This window comes from Onychomys torridus, chromosome 12 (genome assembly GCF_903995425.1).
Source record: "Onychomys torridus chromosome 12, mOncTor1.1, whole genome shotgun sequence".
NCBI lineage: Eukaryota > Metazoa > Chordata > Mammalia > Rodentia > Cricetidae > Onychomys > Onychomys torridus.
Window position 1 is genome coordinate 69,072,609 of NC_050454.1, and position 20,005 is coordinate 69,092,613.

The 20,005-nt window shown below is 46.6% G+C and overlaps 1 protein-coding gene across 2 annotated transcripts; it reads right to left on the bottom strand.

The window, feature by feature from the left end:
• Positions 1–8,516: 8,516 nt before the first annotated feature.
• On the bottom strand, positions 8,517–15,570 carry Atp5po (ATP synthase peripheral stalk subunit OSCP). 2 transcript variants are annotated; one of them, XM_036204170.1, is made up of 7 exons: positions 15,461–15,569; positions 14,290–14,340; positions 12,801–12,911; positions 10,549–10,678; positions 10,020–10,132; positions 8,906–8,992; positions 8,517–8,692 (listed from the first exon to the last, which is right to left on the bottom strand). In XM_036204170.1, the coding sequence occupies exons 1-7, from the start codon at positions 15,494–15,496 to the stop codon at positions 8,579–8,581; spliced, it is 642 nt and encodes a 213-aa protein (XP_036060063.1). In that variant the 5' UTR covers positions 15,497–15,569; the 3' UTR covers positions 8,517–8,578. The 2 variants fall into 2 exon arrangements, with proteins under 2 accessions (XP_036060063.1, XP_036060064.1); XM_036204171.1 differs by lacking the exon at positions 14,290–14,340 and having other exon boundaries at positions 15,461–15,570.
• Positions 15,571–20,005: the final 4,435 nt, after the last annotated feature.

A 20,005-nucleotide genomic window follows, 5' to 3' on the forward strand; every position in this document is an offset into this window, starting at 1 on the left:
TGTCTTCTGAATGACCCCTATTAATGAACGTTGCCCTGTGATGGGCCAGTCAAGGAAATAATAAAGACTTCCTGTTAGTTTTGACTTGGAATAAACAACTGGCTGGTTGCCATAGGGATTCTTCTCTCCAGTCCCTGCCTGATACCTGGAAAGCAGTTGTTAGAGAGGTAGAGAAGGACGTTCTAGAGGCCACTTCCTCACAAGGCACTGCATGAGGTCGCTGTTTGCAGGTCTCCAGGATCAACTGAGATGTATAATAACTTCATCTCTGTAAGAGCCAGGAAAGACTTTGTCCTTGAGAAGCGCAACCCATGAGAAAGATGGCCACGGTCTCAGCTTCCCTAACTTGAGAGCCTTAAAATCCAGATGCACCCTGGGCAGTCTGTAGTCAGGAGCACGAACATGGTCAGCAAGGCTAGAGGTGTGTGGTTCCTTCAGGGGCTCCCCCATCCTGTCCAGGCTACCCCTCAGGGGCTGGGAGGCAGAGAAGCCAACTTTGCGGCCCTCAAGCCAACTTGTAGATCTAATTTTAAGTCATATTAATAACATAAAATTCACGTTCAGTGGCTGGGAAGATGGCTCGGTCAGTAAAATGCTTGCTGCCCAAGTCTGAGGACCTGAGTTTGATCCCCAGCATCCACGTAAAAAAGCCAGATGCAGCAGTGTGTCCTGGTAATCCCATGCTGGGGAGGCCGAGACAAGAGGATCCTTGGGTTAGTCCCCTAGAGGCAAGAGTGCGTGATCCCGTCTTAAAGGATAAGAGCAGAGCTATGGGGAAGACATTCAGGGTTGAGATCCTGGCTCCATGCGCAGGGGCTTCTGAACTTACATATGCGCAAGTGCACGCACGCATGCACCCAGGGATGGAAGCATTAGTGTTCACCTCCAAATAACTTCAGTTCTACGTAGACTTAACTAGTTCCTCCATTAAAAGGAGCTAGTCATTTATATTTTGGCATATAATTCTTCCAGCACTGTGTGTGGCTGTCCTGTTTCAGGGTAGCTTGCCCCTGTGCTGGGCCAGGTCCTTTATATTTAATACCATTCTGTTCTGTGTTCTGGACCAGCCTGGCGTCTCACTGTCATCACAGTGGTGAGTATTTTAGTGTTCAAAGCCCACCGAGAAGAGCTGCATTCATAGAGGACTTATTCTGTCAGCCTTCAAAATACCGAGCGTCTCTCTAGGATTTCTGGAGAGCTGGTCAGGCACCAAGGCTCCATTTTATGCCATGGATGATGCTTCTTTCCCTCTGGAACCGTCTTAAACTTATCATTTGCAAGATTATCGTCCTGTGGTTTTCTGCCTCTACAGTTATACTCTTTGACGTTCTCTTCTCAAACTCAGATTTCTTATTTCCTCCTGTTCTTGGTGAAAACTGAGTGGGGACCCCAGAAAAATAGGAGACAAAGTCTGTGGTGGCTTGCGTGGCAGAAGCTGCCTTTCCCCGGGGTCCTGCTGTTCCTAGACGGTTCGATTGGCAGGTCCCGGGGTGCTGGCGCCCCCTGCTGCCACCTAGCAGCCTTGCTCCTGTGTGACGCAGAAGGAACTCGGTAGTGAGGAGGGCAGAGAGTTAGAACCTGGCGGGTGAGCTCCTGCGCTCTCCCAGCTGAGTGGTGAGTGATGGAAGTTGGCATGCACCCAGAGCTGGGTGCATCTAGTGAGGTGGTATTCCTGCCTGCTGGGGCCGGGGCTAGCCAGAGGTCCCTTCTCGACTTTCCTTCCTTTTCCGTGTCTACTTCAGAGGGGAGCTTGGCAATCCTGTCCTCTCCAGAAAAGGGCTGGCCGCCTGAGGCACTCCTAGAAGTCCTGTGGCAGTGCTCAGTTGGATATTAGAGTGTCTACCCCAAAATTTCAACTTGGGATATTTTAAGTGGCGAACGTCGGTGAGATGCAGCCACTGGTTGCATGCTGTGTGTCTGTGAGCAAGCATGTATGTGTGTGCATCAGGCACTGGGGAGGGTTGTGTGTCCAGACTGAGGGAGACAGGAAACGTGTTGCCCCACCCTAACCTGCGCTGCATTCAGGACCAGCTGGGCCGAGTGTAAAAATAAAAATTGTGACCTCTCTATTCCAAATGATTGGGGATCTCAGTAGTGACAGCGAGAGAGAACTGAGCTGAGTCTGGGTCCTGCTGAGTGTGGGCATGCACCTGTCCGGGCCCAACACCCTGGGTCTGGCCTTGACCACACTGTGCATGTGGAAGGGCGCCTCTAAGTCTCTTTTCTTTGGAAAGGCCTCCCTGGCAGACTGTGCAGAGCTGGGGTGGGCACACCATCCCTCCTTTCCTCCTGGCTCCCTTCCTTTTTTTTTTTTTTTTTTCCCTTTTCTTATCTTTCTTGCAGTGCTAAGGATCAAAGCCTCATGCATACTTAGAAAGTGATATGTTTTTCAACACACCCTTCTTTTATCTCCTAAAAGTACAAACAGTCCGGGATAATTAGAGTGCACAGAACCCTGGCTCACAATTGCAAGCACCCCTGATTGAACAGGGAGTTCTGGTTGATGCTTTCTCAGGTCCCAGTCCAGGGTGTGTCACTGGATATCAAGCAGCCTTTGAGCCTTCAAAGTCGAATTCTGTTTTGAAAGAAAGCCTATCCTTTAGTCACCCACCCACCAGGGGCTGCTCCCCCTGTCTCGTGTCACACAGGACTCTAAACTACTTCCATGGAGGAGATCATAGAAGGGTAGTGTCCCTGCCCCCAGTGACTGGATGCTGGTCCCTCTAGCTACCATTCTCTGGAGAGGAGGAGTGGTCGGAGCCAGGAGCCTCTCTGCCCTAGAAGCCACGTGCCCTCACACACTAGATCCCCCTTGTGGCTTATGGGTGGCTTTTGGGTGATGTTAGTGAAGAAGAAAAAGTCTGCTGTGTGTGTAACCTCTGAGTTCTAGACAACCAGGGCTCCATGGAGGCCACGGTTCTGGAACTGCCCCTCGTCACTGTGTGTTGTGTGTGTTGCTCTGTGGTATAGCTCTCATTGTACTGGATGCTCCAAGCCCTCTGAGGCTCCGTTTGCTTTTTGCAGATGTAGTTCCATGTCTACACACGCAGAGCAATAATCCTTACTGAGTTTCCTGGTTCCATTCCTGTAATCCCAGAACTCCAGAGATGGAGGCAGGAGGATCAGGAACTTAAGATCAACTTTAGCTATAGATGAGTTCAAGGCTAGCTGGGCTTCATGAGACCCTGTCTCAAACCTAAAAAAACACAAAAACGGACAGAAGGCCCATCCGTCATGGACTTAAGTCACCTTAAAAGCAAATTGTTTCCATGGGCCACACTCCCTGGGGGCATCTGAGCACTGCTGTGTCAGCGTCCATTTAATGAACCTTTCAGAATGCACTTCCTCAAGTAACATCCTTAAACCGTTACTTGCTGAACATTCGCTGTGTCAGAACATTCTCAAAAGGTCTCAATGGTTAGACATGCATTTAAGTGAGCTTCCGCTGTTAATGGCCCCAGGTCTCTGGGAACTGAGAGATCAACCTCAGATCTGGTCCACGCAGCCCACAAGCTGAAGCTGCATCCTTGCCCCTGTGCCCAACCTGCATACAGGGGAGTGGGCTCACGTGTTGTACTGTCTTAGCTCTTCATCTTCACACCATCACACGTGCTGATGGGGAGCATAAGTCTACATACCTGCACAGAGGTGAGAAACCTCCACAAAATGACCTGTGTCTGATAGTCAGTTCAGAGCTCCTAGGTTTCTGCATCTTATGCAGTTTCCAACAAATAAAAAGACAGAAGTCCACTACATAATGTGAAAAGATTGTGCTCTGTATGTGGTTCGTCATGAAATTTCTGCTGTATGTTTTTGGGAATGACGATTATATGTATATACAGTATGTAAGAGGTTATGCTGCTCAATGTTGCGTAAACTTAACAGATCCTCTAGTCTGAATATTTAACTTGTTATTGTAAAATGTGATTTCTCATTGAGAGATTATTTTTCTGTATGTATATGAGAGTATTTTAGGAATCTAATTTAAGTGCATAAACTATAGAAGAAGCTTAAAAACATATTCCGGGACTAGATATGCTTGTTCAGATCACTTGGCTTCAACTCACCTAAATTTTATTAAAAAACAAATCCAAGTTGAATGTTTAGGAATTCAAAGTGTGAGTTTTTTTTTTTTTTTCTTCTTTCTTTCTTCTGCCTTGCAGGGGATACGGTGACAATGAAGTGGGTAGAGGCATGATAAAATGGAAGGGACCCTGCAGCCATGACCTGGGATGAGACCATGTTACATGATAGGTTGCCTCAGACAGGTGGCATATTCTGAAGAGTGGTGCACAGCCTGTCTTGAAACAGACCTGGTGCATAGACCATGGGCTCTAGTCAGGAAATCGGTCAGAGAATTCAGGAGCATTTGGGGAGGCCATCAGCTTTTCTCACCATGGCAAAGGGGTGGGGAGGCTGAGCCTGGGTTTTCTAGGCTCAGTTGTTTGCAGGCAGGGTGCATTTCCTGGAGGCCTAGGCTGAGGCAAGAAGCCTGCCTTCCGTATTCCACTCCCTTCCCAGAAAAATATCAGGAGTTCAGGCTGCTTCTGAGCACCGCGAATAGACCACCAAGAATGTTCCTTCAGGTGACCCAGGAAGGGGTTGTGAAACTCAGTGTCTAACCTCTCCCCTCTGGCCCCTGCTGCCCAAGAGAGCATCTGCAAGTGACTTTAGTTAGTGGTGACTCTGAGTTCAACCTTGCCCACATGATCATAATGCTTCTCAATTAAGATCGGGTTTCTGGTGACTGAGGTACAAACTGATTGATCACTGCAGGAAGTCTAGGGTCCATTTTAAAGGACAAGCAGGAGTGTGATGGGCCAGCACTTCTTTCCGTAAGTTGTACCTCTGGATACTGTCAGCTTTCTATCTTAATAACTCTACACTGGTGGATGCTGGAGTCAAGTGATGTCCTGCCCACAGAGGTGCGGGCAGCTTTCCTGCAGGATGCTTTCTAGATTCTGCTAAGGCTAGAAATGATGGTGTTCAGTAGCCACCTCTAGTCCCAAAGATGGGGCCACTTAGAGAGCTGTTCTCAGATGTAGCCTGGGAAAGCCATGTCAGGCCAGCATGCCGAACCACACAGATTCTGGCTTCTCTGTCTGCATAGACCCTGTTCCTTCTTTCCTGGAATGATGCCCCCTGGGCTGGGGTGGCCATGGGTTGTGAGGATAAACCAGCCAGACAACTGTCCCTTGTCCTGGGTGTTCTAAATCTGCAGACAAGAGAACACCGGCTCCCCTCGCCCACAGTGTTGGGGAGGTTAGCCTCTGTGATCTCTGTAGTGGGCTATGATGCTGGTGTCTGCAGCTCCTTCAGAGCCTTGCCCAGGGCAGAACTAAGCACTCCTCTGATGATGTCCTGTTCATAGTAATATGTACTTGTTGCTAAGTAACAGTGTCTTCCATGAAAGGATTATATTGTCTGTTTTATAACATCAATGGAGTTCTAAAGATTATTAAACATTATTATAAACTACAGAATTCCACATTTGTGTTGGGTTTGCTGAAGCAGGGTCACACAAGCTTCCTTCCTGTTTGTTTAAAAGCAGGATTTTTGTTACTTATATTTTGATGTCTGAACACTCTTTGGCACTTATTCTATGTGAAATGTTTTACCAATTCAGATCACAGCAACTGGGCACTGTCTACTTCCTCTGTACGAGTAGCAGCATCAGTAGGAATTGCCAGGCCCGAGTATCTCGTTCCTTGTTCATTTTGACCTGTGTGGTTTAAATCACATAGTTCATGAATAAAACAAGAACAGCCAACTTCACTACCTTGGATTATCATTTTGAGCTGTCTTCCTCTGCTTCTTTGCTGACACACAGGACGCTAACAGCCCTGAAAATGAGTGTCTCTTCCTGTGTTTATTTCTCAGAGATAAGGTTGTAGTTGTACAAGAAAAAGGATGTAAAAATAAATCTAAAAAACGAAACATGGCAGCTGCCACCTTTTCAACTCTCCTGTGTCCTCAGATAGTTAGCTCTGTGGAGACACACTCCTTGTGTTGAGTGTCCTGAGAGCATGAGAAATTCTACATTGTATAGATGAGAACTGCTGAGATTAGTTAGGGTGCCAAGAAGCCTAGCAAGCCCCACAGGAGAGACAAACCCACAAATCACTCCCTAGAGATATTCTGCAGGAGAGGGTTTTGCTTTTTGGACAGGGTCACACATAGCTATCTATGATTGGCCTTAACTCCTGATGCCCCTGCCTCACGCCCCAAGATTGAGGCTTTAGGCATGCACAACTGGCTTCGGTGTTAAACGGCAATGGCCTTCATGTGCTTTCTTCTGTGGACCCAGCGTAGGATGTTTCTTGAGTACTACTTAATAGTTAACACACACTGTGGCCATACACGAGGGCTGCTCAGTTGCATACCTCAAACCTTCCAAGTTTTGTTGTACCCTCATTTAAGTACCAAATGGCTGCATTTTGGTACACACACACACCACACATAAAATTTAAAATTTTTATCTTCAATTATGTGGTGGTGAGGGGCAGGTATGTACATACAAGCGCACCTTGCCTGCAGAGGCCGGAGCTGTTGGGTCTCCTGGGGCTGGAGTTACAGGTGTTTGTGAGCTGCCTGATGTGGGTGCTGAATTAGAACTCAGGACTTCTGGAAGACCAGTATGTGCTTTTCACCACTGAGCCATCGCTCAAGCTGTTGTAATATATATATCTAAATTTTTTTTTTCTGGAGACAAGGTTTCTCTGGGTAGACCATGCTGGCCTTGAACTCACAGAGATCCACCTGCTGGGTCTCCTGCCCCCGAGTGCAGGATTAAGCAGCTTTTGTTGTTTTGTTTTTTTGAGACAGGGTTTCTCGGTGTAGCTTTGGTGCCTGTCCTGGATCTTGCTCTAGAGAGGGTTTTGATACATATCCCAGGCTGACCTCAAAATTCATGACCTTCCTGCCTCAGTCATGAGTGCTGGTATTGTGGAATGCACTACCACATCAGGCTGTTTTGTTTGGAGATGTTAGGAAGGACTTCACTGTAAAGCTGGGTGTGGTGGCACATGCCTGAATCTTAGCACTTCAGAGGCACAATCAACTGCCTCAGATGTATGTCCAGCCTCATCTACAGAGATCCAGGCTTGTGTATTCTACAGCCCAAAATTATCTCGGGCAAGGCCTTGGGGGTCATCTCTGGTAACCTCATGAGGCAAAGCTTGTGTGCTTCACTGACAGGAAGATGGCTGAGCGGTTCTCAAGGATTTGAGGTAGTGTGTGAGGCTATCCCAGCCCTCAGGAGCAGCTGGGAGGAAGGCAGTGAGTCTCGGGAAGGTGGAGAACAGCAAGTTCAACTCAGCAGGGGAGCAGAGCCCAGCAGTGTGGGGTCCGGCTTCAGCAGCAGGGTTTGTTTCTCCCTCATGGTAAGGCCCGGAGTCAATGCATGACAGTGTTATGGGGACAGCATGGTAGGGTGACTGCGCCTTTGACATCACCTTTGTTGCCCGTCTGGCTGCTCTGGATCCCGCCATCTCAACTGTATCCCGTTGGAAGAAATCACCGGCAGACTGCCAGGTTGCCGCTGGTGAAGGGAACCTGGACACGTCACATTTCCTCTTTTCCGTTTGCTAAGCCTTAGCCCTGTGGTGAGTCTGGCCAGCGCAAATCACTCGCTTGTGATCCCGGGCTCACCAGCACGTCACAACTGCTATCAGGCCAACTATTGTCTTGGCATTCTTGGCTCCTGGGAAAGCAGAGTCCTGAGCGCTCTCTGGTAGGTGGCTTGGTAGGCATGATGGGCAGGCGGAGGGCACGCGAGCTGTAGCATGTAGCTAGTGGAGCCCTGGGACTTGTCCCTGCCCTCCAGCTGCACTCTTCGGGAGGCTTCTATCAGGAGCCTCTGAGGAAATAGTCTGTTAGGCAAATGCTCTTGGGAGTGGCTACTGGTCACCTGGAGAGCTCTGGCTTCTCCAGAGGCAAGCTCTGGGAAGAGCATGGAGGGCGGGGAGCTGTTTGGCTAGGGTGGATTGGGAGCATCTCAGGGACACTGTGAGAAGGGACATGGGGACACATGTGTTAGCCTGGCTGGCTGGTGGTCTGCGTGCTGTCTGTCACAAGAGGAACAAGCATGGAATGGAGACTGCAAACCAGACCCTGGGCCTTGCCACCACCCTCCCAAGCTGTCACCCTACCTCGTGACCCTGAACAAATGGCATGTGTAAAATGGGAGGGGCTTGTTCTAATGTATCACAGGATTGCTGGATTTCCTAAGAGATGCACAATGTGGACTTGAAAGTCAGAGCATCCTATGTGAGGATCCTTTCAGTAGGGAGGCCTCCTTCCTGACTGGTTAGTTAGGGACCAGTTCTCAGCCACCCCTCAAATGAGATTTTGGCAGGCAGTACCAGTCTGTGTAGGTACAATGTTAATTAGGAATTCCTAAGAACACACACAAACCACGACCTCCAGCCCAAAGGCTTCCTAGCCTGGAGACTAGGGGAGCCTGCGGGGGATGAAGGCAGCATCGCAATCCCTTAAAGGACAAGAAACTTGGCACCCTCTTTTCAGGAAGCGTTTATTGTTGCTCCAGGGATGAGAGCTCGCACGGATGACACAGCCTTCAGAGCAAGTCCCGCATGGCCTTGCCCAGCTTCAGAATCTTGCTCTTGGTGGACATATCAACGTATTTCTCCCCGATTCGGACAATCATCCCACCCATGATTGATGGGTCAGTCTAGGAAAGGAAACAGGTTGCAAATGTGAAAACAGGATTCTCTCATCAGGTGGGTAGATGAAAACCCCCGAGAAGGCTCACCACAACGGACAGGCCACCCAAACACAGATGGGAACTAGGCAGGGATCAGAACCACTCATGCCTAAGCTCTGCCTCAGCATCAACACTTCCGCAGCCATGGCCAAGTCAGACAATGCAAGGGACCAAACCTACCTTCACCTCCAATTTCAATACTTGGCCTTGCCTCAGGAAGCTTTTCAGTACTGTCTTTAACTCGGAGAGAACAGCTTCTTCTAAAGGCTGAAAAAGAACGGGCCATCTTTTAAACAGAGCACAGCAGCAGGACGCAGTTACAGAGAGGGGACACTACAGTGGACGTGTGTCAACAAGACAGGCCCCCTTGAGTCCTGTGTGCGTGCGTGCGTGCGTGCGTGTGTGTGTGTGTGTGTGTGTGTGTGTGTGTGTGTGTGTGTATGTAGGGGGTGCTAGGGAGCAGCTGCACCACAGTGTACCTTCCAGCGTACTGGTTCAGGAGCAGAAGGCCTGTCTACACAGGAAACCCCACCCCCAAACTCCATAGGTGCCTCAGATACCAAACTATGATCTGGACACAGCCAGGGCTGCACACGGCACCATCTACTCATGTTCATTCACCAAATAGTCTTCCTGTTTTATGCAGCTGAACTATATTACAAAGAGAAACATACACTTAAGACAACAAGATTACTTGTAGGAAGGCATATAATGTGTACAGAGTTCAGACCCTGGGCCCACCTTGTGGACTAGGCTTCAGCTTCTTGACTATGATGTAAGGACAGTCAGACTTCACACCCATCTTCTGAGAGTAGGAACAGATTACAAGGTGCTGCCGACAGATGGCAACACCAATGAATGGTGGCTGATTACTGCACTGCATTCCAGCAGGTCGAAGGGCCTGTGCACCCCAAGCCCCAGGGTAAACGTTCCTATTACAGAACTTAATATGGCACTTAAGAATTCAGGCCATAGCCAGATGGTGGCGGTGCACGCCTTTAATCCCAACACCCGGGAGTGAGAGGCAGGCGGATCTCTGTGAGTTCGAGGCCAGCCTGGGCTACAGAGGGAGTACCAAAGCTACAGAGAAACCCTGTCTCAAAAAAAAAAAAATTTTTTTTTCAGGCCATAATAGGACCTAAGTCACTAGTTCATAGAACACTCTGCTGTACCTTAAATACAGCCAAGATCCCCATGACCAATCACTAATGAGATATACACTGGCCTTCCAGGTGGAGGCCCACAGGAACCCCACCAGTGACAAGCCACATTCCTCAGTGCAAGGGCTACTTACAGATGCCGTGGTCACTGTGCAGGCCACTTCTCCACGGTGGACACTCATGATGGTGGAAAAGGCGGAGATGACCCCCTGGGTATTGCTCAGGCGACCATTTTCAGCAAGTAGGCCTGGGGAGCGACATGAAACCCACTGAGTCACACTCAAAGCAAGGTCACCTTGGAGCCTGAAAACAGCAGTCAGAGCCCTCTAGGCTAGGATGGGAGCATGGGGATTTAGCTCAGTGGTAGAGTGCTTGCCTAGCAAGCTCAAGTCCTGGGTTCAATCCTCAGCTCCAGAAAACAAAACCCACAAGACTATGATGGGGTCTGGAGAGATGGCTCAGTGACTATGAGCATGGGGTGTTGCTCCTGCAGAGAACCCAGGTTCCATTCCCAGCACCCATATGTTGGCTCACAATGATCTGTAACTCCAGTTCCAGAGGTCTGATGCCCTCTACTGACTTCCTGGAGCACCAAGTTCTTTCTCTCTCCCTTAGATAAAGCAATTATCTAGGAGAACCCAGCTGGGAACTTCCCACACTTACTCATGAGGTTGGCTGTCAGTGGAGAGAACTTTTCCTTTGTTGAGATATCCTTCAGACTTTTCACTTTGATGGAGCGCTTGATGTAGGGATTCAGAACAGCAAGAGACACCTTGGGGTCCTTCAGGAGTTGCTGAAAGTACATACACGATTCCAGCTGCTACACATTTTTTTGTTCATGACTTCACATGGGATTAAAGACATTCTTTAGAGAACTTCAAAAATACCTTATGAAGTTTCTTACATGTATTTTTAAGAAGTCCTAAGCAGTTAAGCAGCCACAGTCTCACCATACATCTTACCACGTGTGACATGGTGAGCCCGTTTTCCTCAGCACCCTACCCCACGTACCCTGAGGCCCATCTCAGGAAACCCTGACTGTGGCCTTTCTCGTTGTCCCCAGACAAACTAACTGTGTGATTCTGGTCTGAGGGAGAGAGCACAAAACCTGCAACCATGTTGGGAATCCATTTTTATCCCCACCCTGTGAATCTAGTAACCACCTGCAGCTTCAGCGCCTGCTGACCTCAGCATCAGGCCGGAGTTCAAGGCAGGCACCTTCCAGTTACAGGTCTCCATGTGCCTGCTGGCTGCTCCCCAGCACCCCACTGGCTCCTGGGCAGAATTCAGTCCATTGCCACTCAGTACTGACTTTCACGCTAGGATTTCGGCTTGAGTAGCCATCCAGAAATGCCTTTATAAATATGACCCTGGAGTTGGGCTACCCACCACCTCATGTCTCTGTTAGCAACATCCAGTAGACATTTAAAGTGACATCTCTTACCATACCATCCCTCCCTCTCAGACCCTCAAAATCCCACTTATAGAACCTTAGAATACTGTCTCCCTTTTATAGGATGGACTTCTGGGTGTTAGCAAAGTAAAAACTAAGTAGTTAAAAACAGAGAGAGAGAGAGAGAGAGAGACAGACAGACACACACCAGAATGAATATAGCATGGTGGGTACGTGGAGGTCCAAGAACAACTTGGCCAGAGTTGGTTTTCTCCTTCACCACGTAGGTCCCAAAAAATGAACTCAGGTAGTCATGCCTGGTGGCAAGTGCCCTTCCCCCATGAGACATCTTGTCTGCCCAAACCCATTCTAACGCCCACCACCCAAAGCATCACCTTCATGGTGAACAGGACTGCCTGGCTCTAGACCTCAAATGACCACCGCATACGGCGATCATCAGCCAGGCAACGCTTCCCCACAGGGTCTCCGACAGGAAGCCAGGCCCAGCCAAGCTCCCGTGTCCTCTGCAGACAAGGAGGGAGGAGGCTCAATTCATTTTATGAACGGAGTAAAAGCTTAAGTGTGTGAGGTGAGCAGCTCCTGTGCCCTGGTCTACTACATAGAACACCATGTTGGCCTGGGCAGCCAACTGTTTTCTCTAAGAGTGAATTAGAGACACACTTGAAACATCTGAGAAAACCCCCCTTTGTCTGGAGTGACTCCACTTGCCCGACGCCTCCTTTAGGGAGCTGACAGCCAGGGGTGGCTGCCCAGTAGCGAGAGTCTCTGACCTAAGTCCCGCTTGGTTTCCGCTAATTCACAAGGGTGAGTTCCCTCTTTTGCCTTTCAAAAGAAGCTGCAAAAAGAAATTTCCTTCTCTAGGTGGCCTTGGGCCTCTTAGCTCTGTCTCATTCCGATGCTGACACCTAGCCCCGACTTTGTTCCCAGCAGCCTCTGCTCAGCCATCCATCCTTCATATTCTGGGAATGAAGTAATGAAACTCCCCGGAAGGCAAAGGCACTTGCTGCCAAGGCTGCTGACTAGATTTGATCATGAACTCTTAGGGTAGAGGGAAAGAACTCTGATCTCTACACCTGCTCTGTGCATGCCCAACACTGCCCAATTCCCAATAAATAAGGAAATGGAATTAAAAAATTATTTATAAACCCAGGAAGTTTCTGAAGAAACTTTCATGAAGAAATATAATTTCAGTAAAGTGAAAATATATTCAAAACACATTTGACTATTCTAGGTTTATAAATATAAACTTGATCTTCTAAAATGGCAAGTATTCTTAAATTACATTTTGATTTTATCTCCTAGCTGGAAAGCTTGAGTTCATGACTCTAATATACTCATGTGTCTCCTAGCCTGTATCACACAGTAGTTTCAGATAATAAACTGGCCGTATTATCACACAGCATGTCTGTAGTAAACTTTTTGTGGTTTCTGGTAGTTCTTTGCACAGCTAAACAACTGAAGGCAAAAAAGCAGGCCCAGGCCCATGGAGACAGCTTCTCACCCCCACACGCAGCAACTCCTTCTCCACTTGGTCCAGCTTATTCTGTTTAGATGCCGCGGAGTAAAGGGCAGTGGCGTAGCGCCCTTCGATGCCGTATATCTGCACAGGGGGCTGGAAACAGAGAGGGAAGGGGTAGTTAAGTCAGGAATAGAATCATTTCTCATTTAAAGACCACATTTCCCATTGCCAAACCATTGAACTACTTCCACCAAGGAGCAGTCCTAAATGAGAATTCACAAACTAGAGACCTCTCGGCCAGGACCTTCTACCTCCGGAGAGGCAGGGAAGACTCAGTGTCCCTTCCAGGCCTGCCCACCCGCAATTGCTGGCCATGAGCTCTGGCTGTCTTGAACTCAGTAACCAGGCAGTCTCTAGTCATGGGAGGTTCAAGTACTAACAGCAAACAGTTTTGGAGACACTCTAAGCAGGAGAGCAGTGTAGGAGAACCACCCAAGGGTACAATTCCCCAGCACTGTTCCAGTATCTTAGGAAGTTCTCAGGAGGAAGAAAATGGTCCCATTCACAGAGGTCTTCAGGAATTTGGTGCTGTTAGGATGGCTGGAGTGTGTTTCTGGAAGTTCCACCTAATGTTCCTAATGCATTCTGTTCTGCTATTTCCCAAGGTGAATATAAGTACAGTTGACAGGCCTAGGTGCTGGAGAGCACAGGACAGCCCAGAATATCTTTAGACCTGTAAGCCAAGACAGCTGAATGGATTCTGTCACACATGAACCAGTAATAAAAGTCACAAAATAATCCACGTACATTCAGCCATACTTCCATCTGTATTGGGTGGCAGGGTTGGGGTGTCTGTATCCACCAGACTCTGGTTTAAAAAGAAAGGGGCTGGCAGACCTCTACAACAGGGCGGCTATTGGTGCTGGGTGGAGCCGACCTAGTGGAACCTGCCAGTACCGATTTTGTTTGGAGAAAAAGGTGCAGAGTACAAACACCTCCTTAGCTGCCAGAGTCACGAAGCAACAGGGAGTTGCGACAGAGTATCAACTCCTGTGACAACTATAAGAAGCTGGGCCCTTTGCTTTCTTTTGTTAGAACTATTGCCTTCATAAAAAGAAAACAAAAACCTAGCTTGTCTATGGAGCATTACTAGGAAAAACAATTTAAAATTCTTTTACACATACAACCTGTGTGTGTGTGTGTGTGTGTGTGTGTGTGTGTGTGCGCGTGCAGAACACATGTGGAGAACAGAGGACATAAGATAACTTGCAGAGTCCTTGCACCACATGGGGTCCAGGGATAAACTCAGATCCTCAGGATTGCCACCAGGAGCCTTTACCTGCAGAGCCCTCTTGCTGGCCCCAAACAATTTTTAAAACATTAATGGTTAGGGATGAGCTGCCCCATCCCAGGCATTCATTTGGAAACTGCTAATCTTGCAGAGAAAAGGTTAGTAATTACACACCCAACTATTTCTGTTTAACTCTCTCTCATGTGCTTTCCCACTACAAAAGAACTTAAGTTAACATACCCTCACAAGCTTGGCAAAGGGCCTGACCACAGAGGTACTGAAGCTCCGCACCTTTAGGACAAAAGAAAAGGGACCAAAGGGGTTATATGAAGGATTTCTGCACTAGCTTAGCAATATGTTAAAATAATCTAAATGATTAGCTGCATCTATTCCTTTATATTATCACATATGAAAGGGAATTGTTCTTTATTACCTATAAATAAGTTCCCTTATTGAGAGTCATTCCAAATTGCTTTGGAAACTGCCTTCCCACCACTGTCCCCGCTGGAGGGTTGAGAGAGAAAACACTAACTTTCCAAAATTTAATTTTCCAAACAATTAAGAAATCTATCATCACCTTCGAGAGTTTTTTTTTTTTTTTTTTTTTTTTTTTTTTTTTTTTTTTTTTTTTTTTTTTTTTTTTTTTAACGAAAGTGGGAGGATTCCAGTCATGATTAAAGCACATATACTTGCTTAGGAACTGAAAAGCTATCTAAGACCAAAGATTAATTCACTGAGTTTTACTTGATATGGCACCAGGCTTCAGGTCTTAAGAGAAGACATTGTGTCTGTCAAGGCAGAAGCCTGGAATCCACAGCTTAGAAGGCACCTCGTAAGGGCACAGACCATGGTCATATACTTCCAGCTCTGGAACGTACATATTAGAACCGGCTATGAGGACCCAAGAGCGTTCTAACGCCTTGGTGAAAATTATGTTGCAAACGAAAAGCATCACGACGATGATCCAGACATATATATATATATATATATATATATATATATATATATATATATATATATTTTTTTTCCGACCAATTCCAGGTTCTGTTGGACTTGACTGGTTCCAATCTCACCATCACTTACTGGCTGCCAGCCAGAGAGGAGACACTTAGCCACTTTCTCCCTTCTTTATCAACACATGGAATGGCTTTACGAACACTCAATATTCCGGACTGAGCAAAGCGGCTAGCCCTGACAGGCTGACCACCACGGCCAGACGTGTCCTTTCCCCGATCCTCCCTCACCCAGGCCCTTGCCGGCTGCTCTTCTGCGCAGTGGCCCCCGGATGTCAAGGTCAAGACGGCGCAAACGCGCGCCCACGACCCGCGGGGATGAACTCCAGTTCCGCCCCATGCGGCGCTGGGAGCCAGGGACCGGCCACCCCAGGAGGGACCCTCCAGCCAGCTTCTACCTGTCGGGAGAGCCCGGACATTGCTGGGGCAGCCATCTTTTCCCGGGCGGCTGTAGGTCAAACCCAACTCGGGAAGAGCCCAAAGGCGCCAGAGCGCACGCGCGCGCCGGCGTGACCGCTCGGCTTTCTGGGAAATGTACTCGTCAGGTGCCAGGGCGCACGAGTAGAAACCTCTTGCATGCTGGGAGTTGTAGTCCACCGGAGCCACGGTCCAGCGGGACTCTTGAACCCGAACGAGCTCTGGAAATTGAATTACTGGCTGAGCGGGTGTTAATGTAGAGTGGACGTGCTCCCTTTAGTTTAAGGTTGACATTTAGATTCTTTGCATATTCATCGTCAATATCGTTGCCTCGTCTAGAACCGTAGCCTGCCAAAGCGTGCTTCAGTGGCAACGCTTTGCTTAAACAAATCAAAACAAAAAACAAGCAGGTCCCAGGGGCACATGCTTAAGCCGATGCTTCCCCAGATGATAGTTTTCTCCATCTTACAAGAACCTGGACTTGTTTTGACGGTGTGTGCTTTTCAGGGTAGGACAGAATAAGGTCAGAACTAGAAGCAGGTTTTAATCAAAGATGACGTAAAAGTTAAAAGCCAGCACGAGCCTTACCTGGTTTCTCTGCACTCATGAAAACCACCCGCTTTCAACACACGCTCTTTATTTTCTCTCCCACAGTAAAGACAGTCAACAGTCACATCCAACCCATAACAGGGTTCCTGATTCTAATACGGGAATAAATTTAAAAGAAAGAAGCTTTCTGCTCAGATTTAGTATAGAACACATTTAGTTGATTTGCCCCTTTTAGAGTATAGTATTTTATTATTTCCCCCCCCCACCCCCAATGGAAGGAAGTGGGAGAACCCACCCAGAGGCCTCTGTAGTCAACATCGTGGTGAACTGTTTACCAAAATATTTTATCCAGGCTTGAATCTTGTTTTGTGACCTTGGCCTAATCACACAATTTCTCAATTGTGTGGCTAAATTTTCTTATCTATGAAATTGTTATTATAGTACTTTAGTAGCTGCCTTATACTGTGCTAAGAAAATTAACATATTTATTTATGTTAACATATGTTGAGTATATAGTTGACAGAGTTCTTTATTTTGTGTTTGTACATTTTATGCACAGACTTACAGTCTATATATAATTTAGTATCTTGCCTTTCCCCTTAATATGAAGGAAAAATGGATACAGGATTATATGTGGGTTGCGAATACAGTCTTTAAAAATTGTATTATGTGTATGAGTATTTGCCTACATATATGTTTGTGTACCATGTATGTGTGTGCTTATTGCCTGAGAGACCAAAAAAGGACTTGGGGTTCCTTGGAGCTGGAGTTAGAGGCAGTTGTGAGCTGCTTTGTGGGTGCTGAGAACTGAACACAGGTCCTCTGGAAGAGCAGCCAGTGCTCTTATCCACCAAGCCATCTCTCCAGCTTCATGAATGCATTCGCATAAGCAAATTTCTAAGTGGTGACTTTTTATAGGCATGTCCATACCTGCAGAAAAATCCATTGTGGTTCTGTGTATGGACTTTTCCACATAAGTCACACGGTTTATACTTATTCTGTCCATTTAAAAATTCTACATCTCTTGGGTATATAGACACACTTTTTTCATATTTTGGGCAATTTATAAAGTAGAATTTCAAAATTGCACAGCTTGACAAATGAGCATGAGCACATGGGCTCATGAAGTGAAGCTGGTTTTCACTCTCATGAGTGGTGTGTCAGTACTTTTGATTTACTTCATTGCTCCAAATTATTTTTAGAGGTTATTTTTAAACCAGTTTAATGAAAAGCATTTTCACCACTGAGCACATCTTATTAAACCTCTCATGTGTAGGCAGCTGTTTTATAGTTCAAGATACAGCAAGGTATAAAAGAAAAATCAGCCTGCTTGTCTTCACAGGCTGTACCTGTTAGTCTTTGTCAACTTAACACAAACTAGAGATACTGTGGAGAAGGAACATCAGCTGAGAAACTGCCTCTCTCAAATTGGCCTGTAGGCAAGTCTGTGGATCATTTTTCTGGATTAATGATTGATGTGGGAGGGCCCAGCCTAGTGTTGGCAGTGCCACCCAATGGCAGGAGGTCCTTGGATTGTGTATGAAAGCAGGCTGAGTAAGCCTTGGAGAGCAAGCCAGTGAGCAGTGTTACTGCCTCAAGCTCCATTCCGCCTGTAGCTCCTTTGTTGACTTTTCTCTGTGATGAACAGTTACTCGAAAATGAAAGCTGAAATAGACCCTTTCCTTCCCCCTGTTGCTTTTGTCCCCCCCCCTCTCTCTCTCTCTCTCTCTCTCTCTCTCTCTCTCTCTCTCTCTCTTTCTCTGTGTGTGTGTGTGTGTGTGTGTCCCAGAACTCACTCTGTAGACCAGGCTGGCCTCAAACTCAGAGATCTTCCTGCCTCTGCCCCCTAAGTGTTGGGATTAAAGGCATAGACCATTACTGCCTGGCTTGTTTGGTGTCTTATTACAATGAAGAAACCAAACTAATATACAGGCCTTCCACGATGTGCAAAATCAAACCATAACATTGTATTTCCTGAAGTATAGGTACATGCAACTTTACAATGCAATTTGGGTATCAATACATATAATAGAAAGTAAAAGTTCTGAGCTCAAATACACTTGGGAAATTCTAGACCATCCACTGCATTGAATTTTTAAGATGCACTGTTGGTTTTCCCTGTAGCAAAAAGATGCCTTCTACTTGTTTTGTATTGTTCACTCCACTCTAGCTCCCAGCAGAGCTCCAAAATGGTAGTTTATGGTTGACTGAATGTCAAGGTTCGCATGCCTTTTGAGTCTCGGGATGTCTCATAGGTGTAAGTGGGCCTGATATGTCTCTATTTTATGGGTGGCAAAACAGACTCAGATTGTTTAAAAACTAGTTACATCACACATACAGTCAAGGCCAATAGAATGAGCCAGACTTGCTCAAGGGCAGGACTGCAGTGGGAGCAAAACCCAGACATTTGCGACACCTTATCTGTTTTGTTTTATGCTGACTTCCAATTCAAGACAAACATGGATCACTGTTTTGTCTTCTGCACAAAGACAGCCATAGAAAATGGCAGCATGGCATCACAAGACCTTCCATGGTAGGTATGTCTTTTATTTATTGTCACTGTGTGTGCATGGGATGCACTCGCCACAGGGTGCATGTGATGGTCATAGGGCAACTCTGCACTTTCTCTGTTTCCACCTTTCTGTGGATCCTGTCAGCAGGTTTTCAAGGCAAGAGCCTTTACTGTCTGAGTCATCCCGCCAGCCCTTGCATAGGTCTTTAAATTAAGTGACTTGCTCTTTAATTCAAGAGAACTATTTTGAAATTACGCTTTCCAGAAAACCCAGATGAAAAGGCTAGACTTTCAGGAACAATTTCTTTAGTTCATTACCAGAAATCCAGATGAAGGTGAATGCCCTAATTCTTCAACTGCACTTGCTTAAAAACAGGGGGAAAAAACAAGAAAAAGAAAAAAGAAAAGAAAAGAAGCATGTCTAAGCATATGGAAGTAGCAGATTTTTTCTTTTGGGCCACCAACCAGCTCCCAAATCATGACACAAAGAGTTCTTATTAGTTATGAATGCTCAGCCTTAGCTTAGGCTTGTTTCTTGTTAGCTCTAACAACTTAACCCATTTCTCTTCATGTATGTTTTTCCTCTGGACTTTTTACATTTCTTTGCTTCTATATATCTTCCTTTCACTGCTGCTCATGTCTGGCTGACTGGTGGCTCTGGCTTCTGGCCCCAGGCGTGTCCCTCTCTTTCTCCTTGTTCTCTTTCTCCTTGTTCTCTTTCTCCTTGTTCTCTTTCTCCTCCTCCTCCTCGTCCTCCTCCTCGTCCTCCTCCTTCTTCTTTGAGCCTAGACTCCTTCTCCTATTTATTCCCTCTGCCTGCCAGCCCTGCCTATCCCTCTTCTGCCTAGCTATTGACCATTCAGCTTTTTATTAGACCAATCAAGTGCTTTAAGCAGGCAAGGTGAAACAAATGCAACACATCTTTACATAATTAAACAAATGTAGCGCAAACAAATGTATCACATCTTTACATCATTACTAACGGCAGCAGAAACAAATGTAACACACATCACATAAAGTAATATTCTGCAGCATGAACATGTAACACATCTTTGTCCAGTTAAAATAGTATTCTACAACATGTGAGCGTGGCTGTTTAGAATGGTAGATTATGTGGCCATTAAAATGAGACTCTCAAGCTAGGCATGGTGGTGCCCCAGCACTAGGGACAGAGGTGGGCAGATGACTGTAAATTCAAGCTCAATCTGTTCTACATAGCAAGTTCTAGTCCAGTTAGGCTACACAGTGAGATAAGCAAGCAAGCAAACAAACAAACAAAAATCTAAATAAGTAAACCAGGTTTACAAAAATTATCTTAGATTCAAAAAAGATCTAGTTACACACTTTAAAAATTTACAAACTACATTCTATACTTTTTTTTTTTTTTTACAATGATCATGTTGTACTTAACATAACCAGGGAAGAAAACTGGATGGTGTGATCCATCATTAACTAGTTAACTGCC